This window comes from Tachysurus fulvidraco, chromosome 9 (assembly GCF_022655615.1).
Source record: "Tachysurus fulvidraco isolate hzauxx_2018 chromosome 9, HZAU_PFXX_2.0, whole genome shotgun sequence".
NCBI classification, from domain to species: Eukaryota; Metazoa; Chordata; class Actinopteri; order Siluriformes; family Bagridae; genus Tachysurus; species Tachysurus fulvidraco.
The window spans coordinates 13,662,580-13,687,381 of record NC_062526.1 but is presented as its reverse complement, the minus strand read 5'-3'; the positions used below and the strand labels follow the sequence as shown (position 1 = coordinate 13,687,381).

The following is a 24,802-nucleotide window of genomic DNA, read 5'->3' as shown; positions in this document are numbered from 1 at the left end:
CAGACACCCTTATCCAGAGCGACGTACGTTTTTATCTCATTTTATACAACTGCATTTTATGCAATTGAGGATTAAGGGCCTTGCTTAGGGGCCCAGCAGTGGTAGCTTGGTGGCTCTGGGATTCAACCTCACAACCTTCAGATTAGTAGTCCAAGACCTTAATTACTAGGCTACCACCTCCCCCAAATATTAGGATAATATATGGTTCAAAAATGGCTGAATGAATTTTAGCACAATATGGAAGGAGATATTTTAGTGTAGTGGTCTGAGTAGGTATGATTTATTTGCTGAATATCAGTAATGTGGAAACCTCTAATTGATTAAGATTGCAGTTACATGGTTCTGTGATCCTTTGTCCACATGGCAGTTTTTCATGTTAGGAAATTGTCTGATTTCAGAAATTTTAGAGCTAAGAATACAGAACTTTGTATTTGTCTATCTAGGTAAATGATTTGGTCCAAGTGGAGACATATCTACGCAGTGAGGGTGTGTTGGTCAGGTACTGGTACCCCATTGATATGCTGGAGCGCCCACCAGCCGGTTCCCGAAGAACTGCAGCCAACGGCCTTGTGTCTCTGGACAGCAGCAACATTCAAATTCACAGGTTACATTTTTAAAAATAAAAATGGTTTCTTAAGTGTTCCCACTACTCTTAGCTTAATCATTTTTTAAATTACTTTATTTATGTATCTACAATTCTGGGTGACAGTTCTTTTTATGTACCACCTACACACACAGTTTCTAATTCTGCACTGTGTGTGTGTGTGTGTGTGTGTGTGTGTGTGTGTGTGTGTGTGTGTGTGTGTGTGTGTGTGTGTTTTCCAGGGAATTGCTTCGTTGTGAGGGTGCTTTGGCACGACAGTATTGTCGTATGGCATTGCTCAATATCTTTGCACCCAAAAATCCACACACCTTCACACGCCTCTTCCACATCCCTGCTGTGCGTGACATAACACTTGAACACCTGGGTCTTTTGTCAAATCAGTTACTGGCCTCACCTCTGCCAGGTAAGCTTGTATGATTTTGAAGACAGAAGTTTAAAGTGAAATGGCTTAATCAAATATGTGATTAAGATAATGCAACACTTATTAAAAAGTTTGTTAAACCAGCAAACACTCTGCTTACGTGTATGTGAAATAATGAGGGAATAACAGACATCAGGCCATGGAAGAGGTGAGATTTACAGATTTCTGCAGGTAAACTCTTCTCAATAATTATATGTGAAATTATATGCTCTCCCATGAAGCTGAAAGTAGGTTGTCATTGGAATTTCCCGCAAGACAGTGATTCAATATATACACTTGCTGGAGACTATATAAGGAACACACTGGCTACATTAAATTGACTTGGCATCCAGTCCAAAGTGTGTTCCTTTATTACCCCAGAAGGGCTATGGATTCACTGCTACATTTTTTTAAACTTGCATCTTGAAATACATCAGATTTCAACAGTGTGAATTGAATACATCAAACGAAATTCTTCAAATTGTTCTTGTATATGAAAAACCTGCACATGTAATTTTTTATTTTTTTTATTTATTTTTTTATCTAGCCATAAAAACATTTAGGTATTGTGTTTTTGCAGATGGCTCCATTAGCTCAAGCTCCATCTTGCTGGCCCAGTCTATGCTGCACAACCCAAAAGGTCAAAGCTGTTCCCCAACCGAAAACTTCTACCAGGGTAATGCACAGACCATTTGTGAATGGCTGACTGTGGCTATCAGCAGAGCTTTGCACCAGGGAGAGGACAGTTTACTCGAGCTTACCAAGCAGATCTGTTGTTTCCTCCAGGTACTAAGAGTTAACTGGTTCTGCCCTGTTGACCTTCTTCCATCAAACATTCTTAATAACATTTTTGAGATTATTTTATTTGAGCAAGGGAAAACAATAAAAACAGTATCATACAAAAAACAAAACACATTACACTTGAATTAGGCAGTGCAAAGTAATGAATCTGAGCAAAACTGTAAACACACAATTTGTTCAAAAGCATTATGAAGGAAAAATAATAAAGCTAGATTCACTAAATAAATATTCTGCCATGTGTAATCTTTTCATTTACCACATGAGATAATATTCTTTCAGTTATATAATTTTATGATTAAAAAAAAGTCAGAAAATGTTGATGTGAAAGACTTTAAAATTTGCTTCAAACTCCCCATTACTCTTAAAAATGCAAAAATAGAAATTATGTTTATCATGACATGTATCTGTCAGAATTAAAAACTCAGCTGCACAAATTCTGAAACTTGTTATAAGAGCCAAGCCAAAACAGTTAAAAAAATTTATACTTTTTCAACATTGGCATGTTTGTTAGTGGCATTCTGTTGTCAGTTCAGGTTCTCTGTAAACCTGTACACATTATAAATGACATGTAAATATCATTCATTGTGATGCATTTTATTCTCCTGCTACTGAGGGCCACTATTTTTTGTATTAAATGTCCATTTGCTTTTCAGTTCGATATTCATATTGGCGTGAAATTGAGATATTTGAGTGGCTGAATATTTGTGGGAATGAGAAAATACCATTGTAGCCAAATTAACTGATTAGATTTGAAAATTGATTCAAACAGGAGCAAGGTCATGCCAGACATTTTATATTAATAACATTAACTGAAGAAATTAACTAGCTAAAATATAGAAAGCAACCAACACACAAGTCCAAATAAGACCAGCCATTTAATTAAGAATAGCTCCCTTTTTTAGGATAAGCAGTACAGAAATCGGATGGATAACTGAATAAGGCACAATAGTAATGTTATATTTGCATTTGTAAATAACATGACCATTTCCTTGTTGCTGGTTGGTTGCTTAAGTCAAAATGTTAAGCTCTTTTTCCAACAATGGTGTGATTGATGGGCTATAACTGCAGAAGACTACATCAGGTTCTACACAGTTAGCTAAACACAATAACAGTAGACCAAATACAACAAATATATACTATATACATCCATGTTGTTTCTATTTAAATTTATTGGTCACATGATCTATTCAGAATGATGAATGTGTATAATAATATGGCTCATTTAAAACTTACAAAATATTTTACACTTTACTTAATTTGAGCATACATGTAAAGATAGTAGATACAGTAGAAGAGAGGTTTTTTTTACATATTCAATAATACCTATTATATGCATATTGTTACACTTTACATATTGCTTGCTTCTTATGTAAGGAATTACATATTTATTACTTATAATATATTACATACTTGCTTTATTTAAATTAAGAATGCTCCAGAGCAATTCACATCAGAGGAGTTTCCAATCTCAGAGTCAAAGGTCAGCATGGATGTCAGCTTCCCTGGTGCTGCATTTGTGGTGGTTTCTTGCAAAGAGAATCAGCTTGGATGTCGCAAAGAGTAAGTACACTTTTTTTCCACACAGTTGGTTATATTAGAGGGTTAATCCAAAATTCTATTAAATAATCCAGTAGACTGTTACACAAAACATTTCTTTTTCAAATGAATTTTGTCTTTTAGTTCTTCGGTGTATAAGGCTCCCTGGGCCCGTGTAATGATGTATGGATTGGGACACAAGGTCAGACGTAATGGCCAGCTGAATCTTATGGAGACTGTGTGCTATCCTCTGGATGCTTCTCCATCGAATACAGGCCTAACGCCTCCTCCCACAACCAACCAGTACCCTAGCATTGTTATACCTACTGACAAAGTCCATATAAAACTGGGTATGTTGTTGGTATATGCAGAATATTATACATTTGCAAAGAAATTGTTGATAAGAGATCAGAGGAATAGAGAAATAGCCAGATTAGTACTGTATATACACTTTTTTAAAGAATATATGTATGCCTGTACATTTGTATTAACTATTCTCATGATTTGTTTTAACAGGTGGGTCTCCACCTCCTGGGGTTGTCCTAGTACTACATTCTCTTCCTGTGGAGTTTCCCTTGGCCATGGCCTTTGTTGAACAACTGCTGGCATGGACGGTGCATGAGAATAGTGAGCATCCAGAGGAAGAGCTGGACACCATGCCTCCTTCTGTACTTCTTCAGGTTGTGGAGCTACTTGGTAAGGTTACCTTCTTTGATAAGTTGGTCTAGTAGCTAGTTAGTAGCTCTGTCTTTACTTTCACTGTTCTAAAACATGTTTCTGAAAATAATTGATCACACACTATAAATGCATAAAAAATAAAAATAAATAAAAATATTAGTAATTCTTAAAAAATGTAAAGACTTTTCCTTTCCTTATTAGGTGGGCTTCTGTGGACAACTGATCTTGCACCTTGTATCAAGGAGTTCATTTTCCACATACTTGCTGAACTTTTTCGCAAGATTCATCACTTGGAGGAACGCAAGGGTTCCTCTGGCCTGTCAAGCTCCATTGCTTTACTCCTTAATCCATGCTTGGCAGTGCTCATGGCTCTCCAGACAGAGCTTCGAAAACTTTATGACCGTGAGACTCAGAGCTGGGGCTTGGCAAGTGCAAGCACCTCAGGAAGCACTTTGGCACTATCTTCTGAACAAACCCGTTTCTCTACATACTTCCATGCCCTTATGGAGGTGTGCCTGGCTGTGGCAGAGGTTACATTGCAGCTTAATGTGTCCAGTGGAGGGTTGGCTGTAAGCAGTATTTCCTCATCAAGCACACCTAACTTTAGTGATTCATCATCATCATCTTCATCATCACCAGGTCAAACCCCTCAAAGCCCAAGCTTGTTATCAAAGCGTAAGAAGGTCAAACTGAAGCGAGACAGGACAACAGCAGCCATAACTGCTACAGCTTCAAAAAAGCAGGGCTCTGTGAGTGGCACAAAGCTATCAGAAAGTGATAGTGCTTTACTGAATGTGGCTGGAGGAAAACCAGAAGACATGTTATGGTTCCATCGTGGGCTTACATTACTCATGATTATACGGCACCTAACATACAAGGACCCCCAAGGGTTAAGTGTGACTGCAGATGCAGTAGCGGATGCCTGCCAGGCCCTGGTCAGTCCAACTGCTCATAGTCGACTGCTTGTGCTCTCTGGTATTCCAACTCACTTGGAAGAATCTGTAGTGCGTAATGCAATCCGAAGGGCTTGTAATGCACATGGGGGTCTCTTCAAAGATGAAATCTTTATTCCACTTCAAACAGGAGACCTTAAACAGACCAAAGGAGCTTTGATCAGAAGTCAAAGCACAGGGTACCAAGATGATAGGGCAGAAAAGCTTCATCCAGGCACTATGGAAAGTCCTGATGGTTCCAGTAGTGCAACCCAAGCTCCGAGCATGACTGCTTCAGCTTCAACTAGCCAGGCCTCTATATGTAGCTCCTCTCAGGGGGTCTCAAGGACTGCCAGTGAACTTTCTGTGGACCAAGAACTGTTACCTGCCACTGTGACACAACCTGTAGCCCCTACCCAACAACATGCACCTTTAGATCCATGTATAGTATCCAGTCAAGAAAGCCTTGATATCTCTTTGTGTAGCACAGGAAGCATCGGAAGTCTCTGTAGTTTTGGGGATCAGCTTGATAGCGGAGAGACAGCTTCTGTATCAGATGGGGGCTCCCTGTCTGCTGTCACCTCCCTAGACACTAATGTCAGTTTGACATGTCCTATTAAAGGCTATGCTGTTATAGAGGTAAGTAAAAAATAATGTTTTACTAGAAGGTCACCTTCGTGATCAATGTCAAATGAAAGATGACTTGGCTCTCTTACAGGTACGGGCCAGGGCTAAGGTGGAGAAGATTCGTGCAAGCCTCTTCAACAGCAGTGATCTCATTGGCCTCTCAAGCCTTGAAGGAGAGGAGGAGTTAATGGAGATAACCACTGAAGAGATCTTGACTGCTTCCAGTGTCAATCAGAGCCTGTTTGATACCCAAGGCAGTTCTGCACTTGAGGACTATTTTCTTGATAAAACCATCAGAGGTTAGAATGCTTGTTTTGCTTAAGAGTATGATCTAATATCTAATAATATCTGTATGATTTCAATAGCACACAGTGGCACACAATGAAAGCACAAAAATCAGTTGGTGTGTTAAATCACTTGATTTGTGTGTCTAATCCTTAAAACATTTTATTGTGGCCTAATTACAGCTGTATGGTGTAATGTTTTAGGCGTGTAATCTTCATGTCATTCTCACATAGGAGACAAATTGGTTCCTGGGGCACGAGATGTGCTATCTGACATCTTTAAGAGCTGTATACACTCTGAACAGATGCTAAGCCTTACACCTACCAAGCCTTTGAAAGTGTCTGAAATTTATCTCAGTAAGGAACAAATCAGCTCGCAGACACCTGGCAACCTTCTGCATATATTCTTCAACCACATACGACCTCCTAAGAAATTGTTTGAAGATCAGCTCACACAGGTTAGCACTGTTTTTACTTGTGTTCGCTTATGTGTTTATTAAAAAAATAAATCTATACACAATTATTCCTTTTCTAATTATTCCTTATTCAATGCCTACTGATGAAAAATATACAAAATATTTTTCACTGTTTAAGATTCTTCGTAAGTATGGCACCATGAAGTCTAACAAGTGTAGGTACAGCAAGACAGGCAAGGAACAGCAACAGGGCAAAGTGGTCAGCACAAAAAGATCCATAATAAAGCCCCCTATCAAAGAGAGGTCCGTTCTCAACAGTGTACGGTATGTCTTTCAAATTATATTACTTAGACTATATTTGGTGCAAAGCATATAATTGTCCAGCTTTTCCCAGCACCTGTTCTGTATTACTCTTAATTACCTCTGACTGTGAAGGAGTATATTATGAACCATGTGCATGAATTATGTGTAAATGTTATGTTATGATGAAGAGGCCCTGAGGCACTGACAGTCTCAGGTACTAAGACATACTGTTATTATGTTGGCTTTGTAGAAGCCAACATTCTATTTTCCGTTATAAGCTTATTATTATGTTGGCTTTGTAGAAGCCAACATTCTGATTTCCGTTATAAGCTTATTATTAATGCTGCTTGCAAAGCATCATTATTGTTATTCTGCATACTTATTATTATTATTATTATTATTATTATTATTATTATTATTATTATTATTATTATTAATGGTGCTTGCAAAGCATCATTATTGTTATTCTGCATACTTATTATTATTATTAATGGTGCTTGCAAAGCATCATTATTGTTATTCTGCATACTTATTAATGGTGCTTGCAAAGCATCATTATTGTTATTCTGCATACTTATTATTATTATTATTATATGTGCTTGCAAAGCACATTATTATTCTCTTGCATACTTATTATTATTATTAATGTGCTTGCAAAGCACATTCTTATTCTCTTGCATACTTATTATTATTATTAATGTGCTTGCAAAGCACATTCTTATTCTCTTGCATACTTATTATTATTATTATTATTATTATTATTATTATTATTATTAATGTGCTTGCACAGCACATTCTTATTCTCTTGCATACTTCTTCTTCTTCTTCTTCCGGACACTTTTTCGGCGCGTAACTTGTCCCGCAGCTTTTGTCCTAGACCCATAAATGAGGTGTCAGATGGACCGGCTCATTGAGGAGAGGTGTGCTATAGGTTTTATAAGCGATCAGAATTCCCAGTATGGAAGCTTAAAGGGGTGTTTTTTCCCCATAGACTTGGATGGGGAATCTCTCTGTAGATGTGCTAACATCCAAAAGAGGGCAGCAGACACCAGTGAATATGTGTAAAGGTCTTTAAAGCTTGTTGCTATATTTCACAGTGAGCTTCAGTTTCATTTCATATATATATATATTGTGGGATCGCCCCCTATTTTCATGATTTTCGTTTGATTCGTTAGGCCCTGGACTACAAATCAGACAGCTCAGTGTAGTTTTTTAAGCCTCCTAGGACAAGTGAGAGCCGAAAACAAAGGACGGAAGTGAACTGCTGTGTGTTTCGGTCAGAAACGCATTTTGGATTAAATCGTTTTGGATTAAAAGGCTTACATATTCCAGTTCCTTAGACTCTTGGGGATTTTTTCCAAGCATTTGTTTTGGAAAATAAAGTGAGAGCCGAAAACAAAGGACGGAAGTGGATTGTTGTTTACAGATTTCGGTCAGAAACGCGTTTTGGATTAAAGCGTTTTGGATTAAAAGGTTTACATATTCCAGTTCCTTAGACTCTTGGGGATTTTTTACAAGCATTTGTTTTGGAAAATATTACCCCAGTGACGAAAGGTAAGCGCCGCCTATTTCCGGTTACTATCAACTTGGATTAAATTAGTGTGATGGCTATAAATCATATTATGTGTGGGGGCTTCCCGAGAGTCTAATCTTTCAAACAATATAACATTTAACCGTGTATTTAATGCTTAAACCTAGTGCTGGGGTGCCTTGGACAGCTCGGCGGTCACATATGTTGTTGTTTCTGCCATTTGTATAACTTTTTGTTGTTTTCAACTATCAGTGTAGTTTTTATAATTTTTTATTTCAGTTTAAACTAATGACCTTTTAAGAACAGCAACGGCTCTTTTAAGAGCCACCCATTAATTAAAATTAAGCGCATTTTTTCTTTGTCTCCTCACATTACATAATTATTTTTTAAACATATGACACGTACATCACAAAGAATGATAAGAATGACTTTAATATAATAAAGCTTGGGTACTGTTAGAATCGCCGTTCTTCACATTAGTGAATTAATACATAAAACCGCAAAGGCTTTCTCGTCTTCTTGAATGGAGTAGGGGATAGCGATTCTGTTTAGCATGCAGAGATTCGGGGTTCGAATCCACCCTTGGACAGTTTTTTTTTTTTTTTATAAAACTTTATAATAAAGGTTCATTAGTTGACATTAGTTACCACATTACTTAACATGAACTAATAATGAACTGCACTTCTACAGCATTTATTCATTTTGTTAATGTTAATTTCAACATTTACTAATACATTATTAACACCGTGTTAACATTACTTAATATACTGTGAACTAACATGAACAAAGAATAAACTTTATTTTAACAAAGATTACCAAATACAATAATTTATTGCTCATGGTTAGTAAATGTTAGTTAATACATTACATTTGAACTAATGATCCTTATTGTAATGTGATTATATTTTTTCCCAGTAGTTAATATACTGTGAACTAACATGAACAAAGAATAAACTTTATTTTAACAAAGATTACTAAATACAATAATTTATTGCTCATGGTTAGTAAATGTTAGTTAATACATTACATTTGAACTAATGATCCTCATTGTAATGTGATTATATTTTTTTCCCAGTAGTTAATATACTGTGAACTAACATGAACAAAGAATAAACTTTATTTTAACAAAGATTACTAAATACAATAATTTATTGCTCATGGTTAGTAAATATTAGTTAATACATTAAATTTGAACTAATGATCCTTATTGTAACGTGATTATATTTTTTCCCAGTAAAATCACTGATTGATGCTTTAGTTCAAGATCTTCATGGTGCTTGTTTCAGAAAAAGATAAATGGATTTACAGGTGTGCTCTTTTGTTGCAGGTGAGAAACTAGTCTGCAAATATAACCATAGTAACTGTGTAGCCATACCCTTTGTAGATTCTGATTAACTTGTACAGAGAACTTGAATTGAGAAATTGAGTTTTGATGTGCCTAATGGGTCGGCAGTTTTGTTGGGCCTTGTGTTTCTTCATTCGCTCCCTCCTACCCAGTGGTGTCTAGATTTTTGTAGTGAGTATACTGTGATTTCCCCCTCCCAGCCTCATACGCACCCATCCTAGTGCGATACCCCATAGGCACCACCACACTAACTAATGCATAAAATATGCATCTACATGTAATTTAGAGCATTATTAAAGACTGCTTATGTGTTATCAACATTCCAATTTATTATAAGCAACAAAAGACAGTCAGCTGATAAAACCTGTGCTCCAGGTCCCATATTCATATAACATTTAAGGCTAAATTTAGCTCTTAAAGGTAAAGTTCACCCAAACATGAAAATTGTGTAGTTTCTTTCTTCTTCAAAAGATGATATTTTTAAAAATGACACAATTTTCATTTTTGGGTGAACTATACCTTTAAGAAGATACATTTAGCCTTAAATGTTATATGAATATGGGACCTGGAGCACAGGTTTTATCATCTGTCAATTTTCAATGTACATTTAAGAGTGAACAATAAACATTTGTTCAGTTTTATCACCAACACTCTTTCATTGCAGAACATTGTGAACTGAATGAACTGGTAGTTTACAAAGCTTTCCAAATACATTTGTACTCGGGCTGTGGGTGTCACCCGAAGCTGCTGTAGCTTTAGGCGCAGGCTTCTGAAAACACTCAGAGTGTAGTTTGGGTCTGCTTTCGTTTCAGATCTTCTTTTACATTAGTTAGTTAATTTCAAATTTGCGCCAAAAAAACCCACGGAAGCCCCAATGGTCCAAAAACGTCAGTGATTTGCAATCGCAACCACAGTCTGTGTTCGCAACACAGACGGGGTGAATTTATAAATGAAAGTTCTGTCACAAAACGATATTGTTACGTATCCTCACGCTTTTTAAGTGGGTATACGGAAATCCTTGGCCTTTCCTAGTGGGTATACGGAAATCCTTGGCCTTGTGACATATGGACATGTGACATATCAAAACACTCAGCACAATGAAGGAGATTACCCCACGGCTATTCTGGTCACGTCACGTGACGTCACGTGTAGCCCCGCCCCCAAAACAAGCGAAACCAAAAATGTGCACAACATGGGCATGTGACATATCAAAACACTCAGCACACTGAGGGGAACTGCCCCACGGGTATTCTGGTCACGTCACGTGACGTCACGTGAAAATTAAAAATTTGCACAACATGGACATGTGACATATCAAAACACTCAGCACAATGAGGGGAACTGCCCCACGGGTATTCTGGCCACGTCACGTGATGTCACTTGAGGGCATGTGAAAATTAATAATTTGCACAACAGGGACATGTGACATATCAAAACACTCAGCACAATGAGGGGAACTGCCCCACAGGTATTCTGGTCACGTCACGTGATGTCATGTGACGTCACGTGAAATTTATAAATTTGCACAACCTGGACATGTGACACATCAAAACACTCAGCACAATGAGGGGAACTGCCCCACAGGTATCCTGGTGACGTCACGTGACGTCACGTGTAGCCCCGCCCCAAAACAAGCGAAATCAAAAATTTGCACAACATGGACATGTGACATATCAAAACACTCAGCACATTGAGGGGAACTGCCCCACGGGTATTCTGGTCACGTCACGTGACGTCACGTGTCGTGACCAGAATGCACATTGAGGGGAACTGCCCCACGGGTATTCTGGTCACGTCACGTGACGTCACGTGTCGTGACCAGCCCCGCCCCCAAAACAAGCAAAATCAAAAATTTGCACAACATGGACATGTGACATATCAAAACACTCAGCACAATGAGGGAGACTGCCCCATGGGTATTCTGGTCACGTCACGTGACGTCACGTGTAGCCCCGCCCCCAAAACAAGCGAAATCAAAAATGTGCACAACATGGGCATGTGACATATCAAAACACTCAGCACACTGAGGGGAACTGCCCCACGGGTATTCTGGTCACGTCACGTGAAAATTAAAAATTTGCACAACATGGACATGTGACATATCAAAACACTCAGCACAATGAGGGGAACTGCCCCACGGGTATTCTGGCCACGTCACGTGATGTCACTTAAGGTCACGTGAAAATTAATAATTTGCACAGCAGGGACATGTGACATATCAAAACACTCAGCACAATGAGGGGAACTGCCCCATGGGTATTCTGATGACGTCACGTGACGTCACGTGTAGCCCCGCCCCCAAAACAAGCAAAATGAAAAATTTGCACAACATGGACATGTGACATATCAAAACACTCAGCACAATGAGGGGAACTGCCTGTAGTGTTCTATGCAGTATAATAATAAGTAGAATCCCATAATGACTGCAGTATTGACATGAAATGTCGAAACCCTCAGTAGCCACTTTTTGCCAAAAGTATTGGCACCCCACCGGGTATTCTGATGACGTCACGTGTAGCCCCGCCCCCAAAACAAGCAAAATCAAAAATTTGCACAACATGGACATGTGACATATCAACACTCAGCACAATGAGGGGAACTGCCCCACAGGTATTCTGGTCACGTCACATGACGTCACCAGAATATTTTAAATTTATAAATGAAAAATTTGCATAAAATGGACATGTGACATATCAAAACACTCAGCACAATGAGGGGAACTTTTTTTTTAATTTTTAATTTTCAAGTGACATCACGTGACTGCCCCACATGACATGACTCCACATGAACTGCCCCACGTGACGTGACCAGAATACCCGTGGGGCAGTTCATGTGGAGTCATGTCATGTGGGGCAGTCACGTGATGTCACTTGAAAATTAAAAATTTGAACAACATGTACGTGTCATATATCAAAACACTCAGCACAATGAGGGGAACTGCTTCACGGGTATTTGGATCACGTCACATGCTCATGTCCGCGCGCCTCCAAAGTATTTGCACCCTAGCGGTCCAGTAGCTTTCACAATCTTTCTGTCTACTTGCCTCCAAAAGTAACACTGATCTGTTGTGTTGTAGGTTATTATGTTTGTTGTGTTTTATGTGTTATGGGTTTTTGTTTTCGTTGTGGGGGAGTAATGTTCTGTTTTATGTTTGTTTTAGTTTCTGTTTGTTTGTCTAGTATTGAGCTGGGGTAGAGGTCGTCGTGATTAGATAGATATATGGGTTAGTGGAAACGACAAGGTAGTCCAGAACACTGCAACATAAGTTTTGCTGCGACTTTACAGTCTCACAGGGGGGAGTAATACTGTGAAAAATCTTAGTAGAAATAATTAAAGTGTTATTCCTTACAATACTATAACCAAAGTAAAGTATTAAGCCTCGCAAAATATTACAATTGGTGTCATAAGACATATGTAGGCGATGTTGTAAGCCAAAGATGTTTATTGTAATCATAAACTTAGTAAAAGGATTGCCAGGGTATATATTGAGAAGATTTTCTGAGGGTGTGTGCGTGTGTGTGCGTGTGTCAAATTCTTCTGGCCAGATGAAGGAGGCAGCCCCATGCAAAAACTTTACTTTGCAAGAACGTCTTGAGAGTTTTGTTTTTGATTGCATGAAGATGCTCTTTTTGGGCTTTTCATTTGTTACTTTCAACTTGGCAATTTCTCTTAGAGAATTGTTGGCTGATTGACCACAATAAAGAAGTTTGCTCATTCTCATCCAGGTCTGAGGAGTTTTTTCAGTGTTTTGTTTGTAGTCATTATAAAGTTATCAGTTAAGTCTAACTAAAACAGTCTTCATTGACCAAAAGTCTAAGTGTGGAGATCACCCTGCGATGTGTCCACTTGGAGGCGGCACTAAGTTCCGACAGATCCTTTTGTCCACTCGCCTCCAAAAAGCACCGGCCTTTGCGAATACTTTCACCGTCAAAGCCAACATCAAAGTTTGTTGTGACGAACTTTACCAATCTAGTTGTCATTCTAGTGTACTCAGGAAGACTTTAATAAAGGCTTTTGTTCTCGTAAACACTTTTCAGTGCATCAAAAACCGAAGAAAAAATTAAATAACTATCCAAATATTTTGAGAGTTTTGCTCACTCAAGTTTATCAATATGTTCCTAATACACACTTTGGTGTGTCTGGATGTGCGGATATGTTATCAGTTCTGTCAGTTTTGGACCTCTTTCTCTTTGGTTCACTGCATTCTTTTTTTTCCCTGCAAGATAAACAAAATGCTCACAAGTAACCTTGCCCTGATCACACAGGTGAAAATCATCACAGGTTCAAACCACCATTTCTATATGCACACATGACATTTGACATCTGCCTAAATCCAGATACCATACGTCATTGGGTTTGCTGTCTCACAGAGATGCCCATCTCAAAGATTTCATGACAGCCCTTGGATGTTATATGCAGGACTAACTGACACCACCAGCAGATACTCCTGAACATTCATGTGTGCACACCACATTTCCCAATGCCAGACTGAATCAGGCTTTGCTTGATCATGGTCTGATTTACAACCCTCATGCACAAAGCTGGGATGTATACTCCCTTGTCACTGACACAGGATACATTTCTGCTTGATCTGGGTGAGCCTATAGTGTTTCAGGGAGTTTCTGCTTTCAACAGGAAACAATAGTCCTGAAAATGGCAAGTTTCACTGCCACAACAGCAATCTTTGTGTGTTACAGGCAAGCCAGCTGAAGTGGCAATGGATGGAGGTGCTGCAGCTGGAGGCATATCTACAGTAGTTACCGCAGCACCTAGATAACTAGTCGGTCTCAGCCTGCTCCTGAGTGATGGCCTTAATTTCTGCTATTCTTAAGGGCACAGATTGAGGAGTGTCTGAAGTTTCAGTTTTCTGGTCTTCATATTTTATTTATAGATTTACCTTTTTAAATAACAACATGCAGTTTTCACAGGCAAAAAACAGTGCTTAGACCAAAAGCAGTATAATATATTTAGAGATCACTTGACACCTTGGTCCCATTACAGTTTGCATACTATCCCAATCACACCAACTAATGATGCCATCACACCCCTCCCACAGCCAGTCCTGAGCTATCTGGACATCAGGAAGGAAAATTGTTAAAATTTAATTTGCTGACTAAAGCATTCAAGACTATAATTCCTATAAACTCACCACCAAAATGGAGGACAGACAGACCATAAGCAGTATGGATGGGCAGACATATTGCATATTGTTTGGCCTCAAGGGGAATGTCTTAAAGTGGTTTAAATCTTATCTTGCTGATAGATCTTTTTCGGTGTGTGTAAAAGATTTTATGTCCCTGAAGTCCCTGTTACTGTGTGGGGTTCCTCAGGGATCGATTTTAGCTCCTATTTTATTCTCTTTATATATGCTACCTCTTGGTTCAATCTTGCGGAACTACAACGTCTTTTCACTGCTATGTGGATGACGTACAGATCTATTTTTCGGCAAAACAGTCAAACTGTGCTGTTTTTGGCAATCTTCTACCATGTATGCAGCAGGTGAAAGAGTGGTTGGCAGCTAACTTTTTAAAATTAAATGAGGAGAAAACTTAGGTTATAGTTTTTGGAAAGAGCATTCTCGCGTGTTGGTCCTTTATTATGGAATGACCTTCCACAATCCGTCAGATCAGCAAAGTCGCTGGGTGTGCTTAAGGCCTTGTTAAAAACCCATTTATTAGAGGTAGCATGGGGGCAGTCTGAGGGGACTGGGTCTTTTGGGTTTTAGCTAGTGATAGGATAGCTTTCTGTTGTTTTAATGTCTGCTTGTTTTTTTTATTTTTCTTATACTGTATTGTGGTTGTATGAAACTCTTAAATTAAGTGTTTTATATGACTGTTTGTGAAGCACCTTGGTCAACGTCAGTTGTATAATGTGTGCTATATAAATAATAAAAAAGAAAGAAAGAAAAGATGATGTTGTTTTGCATGTACAACATGTAGGTTTGTGGGCTACCAATAAAATTTGAAATTGATATTTATAAAACAAGTATACTGCTGCATCTCAATAAATTAGAATGTTCATTTAAGAAAGTTAATTTATTTCAGAAATTCAATTCAAATAGTGAAACTTATAGTGAATAGTGTATTATATAAATTCAGTAGACACACACTGAAGTAGTTGAAGTAGCAGACTCACATTTAACAAAAACCCAATTCACTATCTCAAAAAATTAGTATATGGTGACATGCCAATCAGCTAATCAACTCAAAACACCTATAAAGTTCGCCTGAGCCATCAAAATGGTCTCTCAATTTGGTTCACTAGCCTACACAAACATGGGGAAGATGGACAACTTCCATCTTCTGGACAACTGTCAGATCAGCAATCATTGACACCCTTTTCAAGGAGGGTAAGCCACAAACATTCATTGCTTAAGAAGATGGCTGTTCACAGAGTGCTGTATCCAAGCATGTTAACAGAAAGTTGAGCGGAAGGAAAAAGTGTGGAAGAAAAAGATGCACAACCAGCTTCTTTGTTTTGAGTTGATTAGCTGATTGGCATGTCACCATATTCTAAAATTTTGAGTGGGTTTTTGTTAAATGTGAGCCAAAATCATCACAATTAAAAGTACCAAAGACTTAAACTTCTTAAGTCTGTGTGTACTGAATTTATATAATACACAATTTTCACTGTTTGAGTTGAATTACTGAAATAAATGAAATTTTCTACGACATTATAATTTATTGAAATGCACCTGGATTAGTTGAGGATGGCACAGAAATGCCAAAATGGACTGAGTTAGAATTTTAGGAGGTAATAGATGAGGCCATGTAAAAAAAATGTTTATGGGCATCATCATTGTAAAAAGCAAGTGAAATTATGTAGGACATGTTAGAAGATGAAAGGTCAGGTTGAACTATGTACAGTAAGTTCAATCTGTCCTTTCATCTCCTAACATGTTGTTTAGCTTTAATAATGCAATTCACCTTTCTGTTAAAATTAACACACAATTTATTTACACCTTTTTTTTCAGGACTGCACTAAGCGAGAAGAAACCAGCCCTAAAGCCCAAGTCTCCAGATAAGGCTAAGCCCGATGAGAAAGACTCTGAGAAGCCTACCAAGAAGCTAGAAGGTTTTTTCTTTTTTTAAATCAATGTATGTAAGTTTACATGATAACCCCTGATGTCCAGATGTTTTTTCCACATCTTACTTATGTTTCTTAGCAAAACTCCAGAAGAATATTCTCTATAAGTATATTTGCAGACGTGTATCAGGCTTCATGGCTATTTATCTTCATGCACTTGATATGTGTGTCTGTGTTTGTGTGCGCTTATACACTATATGGCAAAAAAGGATGTTCAGTGGGGTTGAGATCAGTGGGGGGTTTTTTTTTTATTCCAACTCGACAAACCATTATTAGTGGCCTCACTTTGTGGTCAGTGTCATTGTCATGATAGAACACATTTAAATCCCTTAGTTCTATTGAAGGGAAAATGGAATACTAAAAAAATACAATAATAATCTGTTCAATTCTATGCTTCCAACTTTGTGGAAGGTCTGCATAAGGTCTGGTGTCCACAAACATTTGGCCATATAGCATAATTATGTAATTATATGTCTTATTCTTCTGGATCTTTGTATTTTTCAGTGACAGAAGAGAAGTATTTAACTATGGAGGGTTTTCATAAGTTCACTGCTGATCGAGCCAAACAGGAAATTCGCAGTGTTTGGAGGGCAATCCTGGCATGTGGTTATGACCTACACTTTGAAAGGTTAGGAATAAAACAACTTTCTGACTCAGAAGGTGGTGTGTAAAGAATATGCAAACAATCCTGTGTCAACAGGGACATGATGTGTGAATGTGTACATGACTTCGAGAGGTATAGATGGAAGCATTCTAAAAGTGCACACAGGAAGTTTAGAGAGGGTCTTAATGTGCAATAAATTACAGAGCTTTATAAAGACATCTAAAAGAGAAATTCCATTGTTGCAAATGTTGCTTAAAGAAAATTAATTTATATTAATTTATAATGAAGGTCAATGGTGTAAAGTTACATTTAAAAAAGGTAAATGAAGTTTACCTTTATTCAGCAAAAATATTAAAACTACATAGCGGTAAACTGTGTAAAATAAAAAATTTGCTGTCAAAACCATCTGCCTTTGAAACGTGCACATTTGGTTAAGTTTTATAATGAAAACAGTAGGTATGTGATTTCAAGTGTTTTTTGTACGCTGAACAAGCGTTTTTTTTTTGTATGCTGAACAAGCGTTTTTGTACACTAATCAAGTATTTTTTTACAAAATAGCAATTTTGTAGATTTTGTCTTACTTGCTTCTGTTTCTTAATATGCATGAAGTTTTATTAGAAAACTGTTCTTAATGAAAATCCTTAACATTAAAAATTATGAAATTATTTGTAATGACAAACAAGCAGCTGGGGTGAAGTGCATGGTGAGGAGAGTTTGAAACAGGCTCCTAGAGGCAGGGCTGTCATCATCAATGAAAAGCAAAGAAGAGCCAGGCTGAGAGGTTTACAAAAGACCATAAGGTATGGACTGTTGAGTAAAGTCATCTTCTCTGATGAATCCAATTTTTACCTTTGCTCAACACTTGGTCATCTAATGGTTAGACAGAGACCTGGAGAGGCCTCCAAGCCACAGTGAGGCCTACAAGTGCACCAACTGTGAAATGTGATAGAGGATTGGTGATAATCTGGGCATGCATCAGCAAGGCTGGAATCAGGCACAGCACATTTGTCTTTGTGAAGGACATATGTATCAAGCAATGTACAAGGTGGTCCTCGAAGAAAATTTGCTTCTGCATAGTGGTCCCCAACTGTGAGGATTGGTTTTTCCAGCAGGACAAGACTTCATTTCGCACAGCCAGGTTGGTCAATTGGGATGGAGAACCAGCACATCAAGACTGTCATGGCCAGATCTCCAGACCTGAACCCCAATGGAAACCTCTGGAATGTGATAAAAAGGAAGATGGGTGGTCAAAAGCCATCAAATAGACTGAGCTGCTTAAACTTTTTAACATCAGGAGTGGCACAGATTCACCCAATAGCAATGTAAAGGATTGGTGGCATGCCAACCTGCATGAAACCTGTGAATGAAAATGAGGGTTATTCCACCAAATATTGTATTATGAGTAATATAGTAATTTGTAATATAAGTTTTATGTTGGGGGGCACGGTGGCTTAGTGGGTAGCACGTTCGCCTCACACCTCCACGGTCTGGGTTCGATTCCCGCCTCCGCCTTGTGTGTGCGGAGTTTGCATGTTCTCCCTGTGCCTCGGGGGTTTCCTCCTGGGTACTCCGCTTTCCTCCCCAGTCCAAAGACATGCATGGTAGGTTGATTGGCATCTCTGGAAAATTGTCCTTAGTGTGTGAGTGAATGAGAGTGTGTGTGTGCCCTGCGATGGGTTGGCACTCCGTCCAGGGTGTATCCTGCCTTGATGCCCGATGATGCCTGGGATAGGCACAGGCTCCCTGTGACCCGAGTAGTTCAGATAAAGTGGTAGTGAGTGAGTTTTATGTTGGTTTAAAAAAATTCTGCATCTTTTTTGGACCAGTTGTCAATTTATTCAAATAAATGCTTTAAGTGACAGCTTATTTGGAATTAGATCAGTAGTTTATAGAAGAAAACAATTCATTTTACTCAACCACATACCTATACATAGGAGAAACAGATCATTTTGCAGTGGTCTCAATTTGTTCCAGAGCTGTATGACCCTTTTAAAAGTGAAACATTTACCAGTCTGTTATGTCTATAGTATGCTAAGAAGAAAATTATGAGCTATGATCAAAGGAGCTGCTCATCAATCTAGGAAGGGTTTACAGTAAGTCGATTTAAAAACATTTTGAAATTCACCATTTTACAGCAAGTAGAATGTTTACAAAAGGAGAGTATTCAATACAGTTGCCAGTTTAACCAGGATTGAGCGTCTCAGCAAATTCAGTCTAAGGTCAGACTAATTAATGCTCAAAGATATAGAGCAGTGGTCTCCAATCTTATCCGCAAAGGGCCGGTGTGGGTGCAGGTTTTCATTCCAACCAAGCAGCAGCTGCACCTGATTCCACCTGTTTAATCAGCTGTTCTTGGCTTTTAGTAGACTCTGGTGTGGCTTCTGCTTGGTTGGAATGAAACCAAGAGAGAAAGAAACCCTACAGCTATAACTTGACTGATCTGTAGGCCTAATGGAAGCCTGGAGATTTGTTTTGCAGTCACAGGCACAAGGGAAACTGAGGGATAATGAACTCCACTTCACACACAAGATAAATGTGTACCCATGTGTAAGACCACAAATTAGGTCATGCAACAGCACAATGAACCGAACCCAAGCACTCCACCAAGTGGACATTTAAATAGCTAAAGAATAAGAAAAAAAAATTAAGGTGTGGAAAGGCCAAGTAATTGTTAAATCCACTGAAATGATTTTGATAAGCTCTGCATAAACGGATACCCTCAATAAAGTGAAGCAGTGCTGTAAAGGAGCGTTGGTCAGAATCATGTGAGACACTAGCAAAGATTTACTTTACAAGTTATTGTTGCTAAAGTTGGTTTGACTAGGTGGGGTTACCGAATTATAGAAGAATTTAATTTTTCTTCCACTAGCTTTTTGAATGTCTGTTTCCTTTTTGGGGAAAAATGACTACATTGAAATATGTTGTTTATTTTTGTTATTGCACACAATTGCTAATTATGGCCTAATAGATATAAACATATAACTGAAGGAGGGTGCATTTTCTTTTTCCTATGACTGTAAACCTTAAACTTTTCTGTTGTCTTTGTAGATGCTCATGCATTGATACTCGTCATGCTCAGAAGACTAGCAGAAAGTGGACCTTGGAGATGGATGTTGCTCTAGTTCAGTACGTTAATCGCCTCTGTCGCCACCTGGCTATAACCCCTGCCCGTCTCCACCCCCATGAAGTTTACCTGGATCCCACAGACACAGCAGACCCAAGAGTTTCCTGCCTGCTAAGTAAGACTTTCTGATCTACAACAGTGGGAGTGTAGGACTAGTGTATGACATCTTACATGAAAGATTAAAATTTCTCTACAATCTGCTTTTACAGATTGTGCTAAAAATTCTCACACATGGTATCTCAAAATTTTATGAATTAATCATCTATTTGCTACCCTGACTCTTGTTCTCTATGACAGAAATATATATATATATATATATATATATATATATATATATATATATATATATATATATATATATATATATATATAGTTTCTTTTGTTTAAATCCCACAACATGGTAGCATGGCTGTCTGGTGTTCATACTTTTCAGTTTAAGTGTAGTGTAAAATGTGAAAGCTTAAGTTTAAAATTTATTAATTGCTTTATTGTTGCTATTATTTTTATAAGCGATCTGTGTTCCGGTACTCCCGGTACCGGGTCTCAAATTATCTACTCACCATCTAAAGTATTGGCACCCTAGCATACCGGCCTTTGGGAATACTTACTCTGACAAGCCAACATCAGTTTGTCACGACCTTTACCAATCTAGTTCAAACTGATACACTAATATAAAACATTAAGATATAATCTAAGCAAACAGAAGGGTGTGTGTAAGTGTGTTCTTGTTTCTTGACATATGATTTACTAATGAGTGCCATGCTTTGCATTGTGCAAGTGTTTAGCTTTCTTTCCACTCTTGAGCATTTGTAGTTATCACCAAATTGCACCACTGGCTGTCACAGTTTTATTTACATATCATCAATGAAGTTTCAATCACCAGCCTTTTACTTTGCGGACACCACTGAATCCTCATCATTACATCAAGCATATTGACTATTCAAAATGCATAATGTTCCTCAAGTTTTGACATTTATTTCTTGTATCTCTCGTATAATTGACGGTTATGAGACTTCAACATTATTTATTTGCTTGTTGCTTTTCTTTAAGAATTAACTGCATTTTTTTAACATTGGTTTGAAAGCTCACTTTATCAGATGTGACCATTTTTCTTTGAGACTATGTTTGATTGTTTTATCAATATGGAAATTAGTTAGTAACTTGCTAAATAGTCATATGTCACCTTGAGTTTCATAGGATTTAGTCATTTTGGGATATATTATCTGTTGAAAATTATTTATGCATTAGTTTTGAATTTCAGTGAAACAAATTTTTATTCTGAAATAATATGAACTTTACTCTATAGGTGTTCCTGTTGAGAGTTTGCGTCTCCGCTTTGCCCTACTGCAGTCCATTAATAATACCCTGGAGGGTTTCTTTCTGCCACTTGTTGAGCTAAGGCAGACACATACCTATCAGAACAGTATTGCTGCCCTGCTGTGTGAGGCAAAAGGTCTGCTGTTACGCATATTCAAAGAATTATCAAGTCTGTTTCTTTATAAGGGAAAACTGTTCTCACGTTAAATTTTTTATTATTATTTTTTTGTGTGTCTTTCAGGCCTTATTTTCTATGACACTAAATTAGCTATTATGAACAAGGTGCTGAATGTGACCGTGCAGCGTACTGTTGACCATGCTGCCCCCGAGATTACACTGGATCCTCTAGAGATAGTGGGAGGTGTGTATGCATAGAATTTAACTCTTTTAACTTACCTTTTTTTTTTTAATTAAAAGATATTTTAAATGGAGACAGAATGCAAATAACCCATAGCTAGTTACTGTAGATGCCCTGCTAAATGGCCTAGAATTTCTGTGATATGAGCCCTATAACCTACATTAAGTCAGCATGTTCACATAATGGTGATAGGGGAGAGTTTCTGCAGCTCAAGCCTTCAATGTTTTTAGCTCAGATTTAGATGGGAAAAGGGGAAATATATATATGAATATTGTCCAACAAATATAAACCTAGTCTGTATGCTGGATGAATGTATTACAGGATTCCTCTAAATTCAGATTATACATACAGGGGATGGACAGTGAAACTGAAACACCTAGTTTTAGACTACAATAATTATACTAATTAAATTATTAGTTTGTTGATTGGCCTTGTCTTGCAGCCAGTACAGCATTGGGAATAACAGATGCACAAATACCAGTTGGCTATAATAGCCCAGCCATGAATACTGTACAGGTATAGCTCCACACAAAAAGGGTTGGTGGAAACCAAAGTGGTAAGGTGCTCATTTAATTTTGCCATGAGTAGGACAGCTGTGGATTTATGGTTTTTGGTTTTCCTGTTCACAGCTGTGCCAAACATGCACCAACAGTTTGTCCTCTTTTTAACTCTGACACACTATGTTGCAAGAAGTTTTGTGACACCCCCTCCAAATCACTGAGTTCAGATGTTCCAATCACTTCCATAGCAAAATCAAGCACCTAGGCATGCAGACTGCTTCTACAAATATTTGTGAAAGAATGGGTCGCTCTCAGGAGCTCAGTGAATTCAAGCGTGGTACCATCATACTGTAGGTTGCCACCTGTGCCGTAAGTCCATTTGTAACATTTCCTAACTATTACATATTCTACAATCAACTGTTAGTAGTGTTGTAACAAAATGGAAGCAATTGGGAACAACAGCAACTCAGCCATGAAGTGGTAGGCCATGTAAAATCACAGATTGGGGGCATGCTTAGACACACAGTGCACAGAAATTTCTGCAGAGTCAATAGCTACAGACCTCCAAAGTTTGGGTGGCCTTCAGATTAGCTCAAGAACATTTCCATGGCCGAGCAGCTGCATTATAAGCCTTACATCACTGGGTGCAATGCAAATCATTGGGTGCAGTGGTGTAAAACATGCCGACACTGTAGCAGTGGAGACGTGTTCTCTGGAGTAACTTAACACTCCTCTTTCTGGCAATCCAATGGTCGAGTCTGGGTTTTGCTGGTTGCCAGGAGAAAGGTACCTGCTTGACTGCATTGTGCTAAGTGTAAAGTTTAATAGAGGGGAGATTATGGTGTGGGGTTGTTTTTCAGGGATTGGGCTTGATTCCTTTGAAAGGTACTGCTTCTGCATGCCAAGATATTTTGGACAAATTCATGCTCCCAACTTTGTGGGAACAGTTTAGGGATGGCCCCTTCCTGTTTCACGAATTCTGTGCAGCAGTGCACAAAGCAAGGTCCATAAAGACATGGATGAGTGAGTTTGGTGTGTAGGAAATTGAGTGGCCTTTCAAGTCCTGACCTCAAACTAATAGAGTATCTTTGGGATGAATTGGAAAGGAGACTGTGAACCAGGCCTTCTTGTCCAACATTAGTACCTGATGTCACAAATGCGCTTCTAGAGGAATGGACCAGTTTCATTGTCCAACACCTGTAGAGGTCTGTAGCATAAATCCAGCATGATAGCTTCTCTGCTGTGTTTAGGGCATAGGTTGTCCAAGGGACTACCAGACTTACAAGACTACTAGTTCAACACTGTCTTTTAGCTATGCTTGCAAAAACGTCAATTTTGACCAAAAATTGCATGTATTTCTGCAGAACCTCTCGATAGAAATGATTGTTAACCATAGAGTAATCCATGTTCCAGTGCTAATTTGTCATATAAAAGATAATTAGCTCAACATGGACACTAGCACTAGCACTATCCCTTACATTTTTTATTGTCTTTATGTATGACTGTGTCCAGGTGAGATCCACTCTTCAGAGAACACTTACTTCTGCCAGGCAGCTCAGCAGCTGTCTAATGTTCCCTCATCTCAGCTGTGTGTGAAACTAGCTAGTGGAGGAGACCCTACTTATGCATTCAACATCCGCTTTACTGGAGAGGAAGTTCACGGCACTAGTCAGAATTCAACGATTTTACAATTATCAAGCATTCCTCATTCACTTAATAAAAATCAGTATTTATATTAAAACCTTGTACTTTTCCATAGGTGGATCATTTCGCCACTTCCTGTGGCAAGTCTGCAAGGAGCTGCAAAGCAACATACTATCTTTGCTTCTGCCATGTCCCAATTCTGCCAGTAATCGCAGTAAGGTATGTAGTACTCAAATTCTGCCATACTTAAAAACAGGCATTGATGGCCGAATCCTTAAGTTCATTCTCTTGCAGTTATTTTTAAGATTTTTAATGTTTGTAAAATCTTTAAATTAGAAATTATTAGTAATGGGGTACCAAAACAGACAGAGGTTAAAATCCCTATTTTTATCAATAATAATAATAATAATAATAATAGTAATAATAATAATAATAAAAACTCTCCTTAGCTAGCTAGTTTCTATAAGTAACATTTCACCAAGGTCGTTTATTAAGTCAAGGACTAAGAATACTACGATCAAACTAAAATCCTGTTGCTAAAAACCCTAGTGATAGCACTTTTTTTAGTTAGTGTTTCAGCAATCTTACTGCCACTATATTAAATTTTATAGAACTGGAAATGGCGTTGCAGTGATGCATTTAAAAAAAAAAAGGAAAAACTGTTGGTATTTTGGGGAAAACATTATAAACAAAATAAAAACGGTCATGCTCA

The 24,802-nt window shown here is 38.1% G+C and overlaps 1 protein-coding gene across 7 annotated transcripts in view; it reads left to right on the top strand.

Moving 5' to 3' along the window:
- Window positions 1-24,802, top strand: part of LOC113642271 (probable E3 ubiquitin-protein ligase HECTD4) — a 111,453-nt gene that overhangs the window by 79,296 nt on the left and 7,355 nt on the right. For 6 of the 7 annotated variants that reach the window (XM_047818034.1, XM_047818032.1, XM_027145609.2 and 3 more), the window contains 17 exons: window positions 444-604; window positions 826-1,007; window positions 1,585-1,790; window positions 3,235-3,365; window positions 3,486-3,691; window positions 3,858-4,037; window positions 4,221-5,590; window positions 5,670-5,877; window positions 6,097-6,320; window positions 6,457-6,602; window positions 16,431-16,531; window positions 17,048-17,171; window positions 20,196-20,386; window positions 21,578-21,724; window positions 21,830-21,949; window positions 23,959-24,114; window positions 24,206-24,309. In XM_047818034.1, the coding sequence (XP_047673990.1) occupies window positions 444-604; window positions 826-1,007; window positions 1,585-1,790; window positions 3,235-3,365; window positions 3,486-3,691; window positions 3,858-4,037; window positions 4,221-5,590; window positions 5,670-5,877; window positions 6,097-6,320; window positions 6,457-6,602; window positions 16,431-16,531; window positions 17,048-17,171; window positions 20,196-20,386; window positions 21,578-21,724; window positions 21,830-21,949; window positions 23,959-24,114; window positions 24,206-24,309 (3,957 nt within the window). Of the gene's footprint in view, window positions 1-443; window positions 605-825; window positions 1,008-1,584; window positions 1,791-3,234; window positions 3,366-3,485; window positions 3,692-3,857; window positions 4,038-4,220; window positions 5,591-5,669; window positions 5,878-6,096; window positions 6,321-6,456; window positions 6,603-14,154; window positions 15,508-16,430; window positions 16,532-17,047; window positions 17,172-20,195; window positions 20,387-21,577; window positions 21,725-21,829; window positions 21,950-23,958; window positions 24,115-24,205; window positions 24,310-24,802 lie in introns of those variants that run through there. The other variant, XM_047818035.1, reaches the window with a different exon arrangement.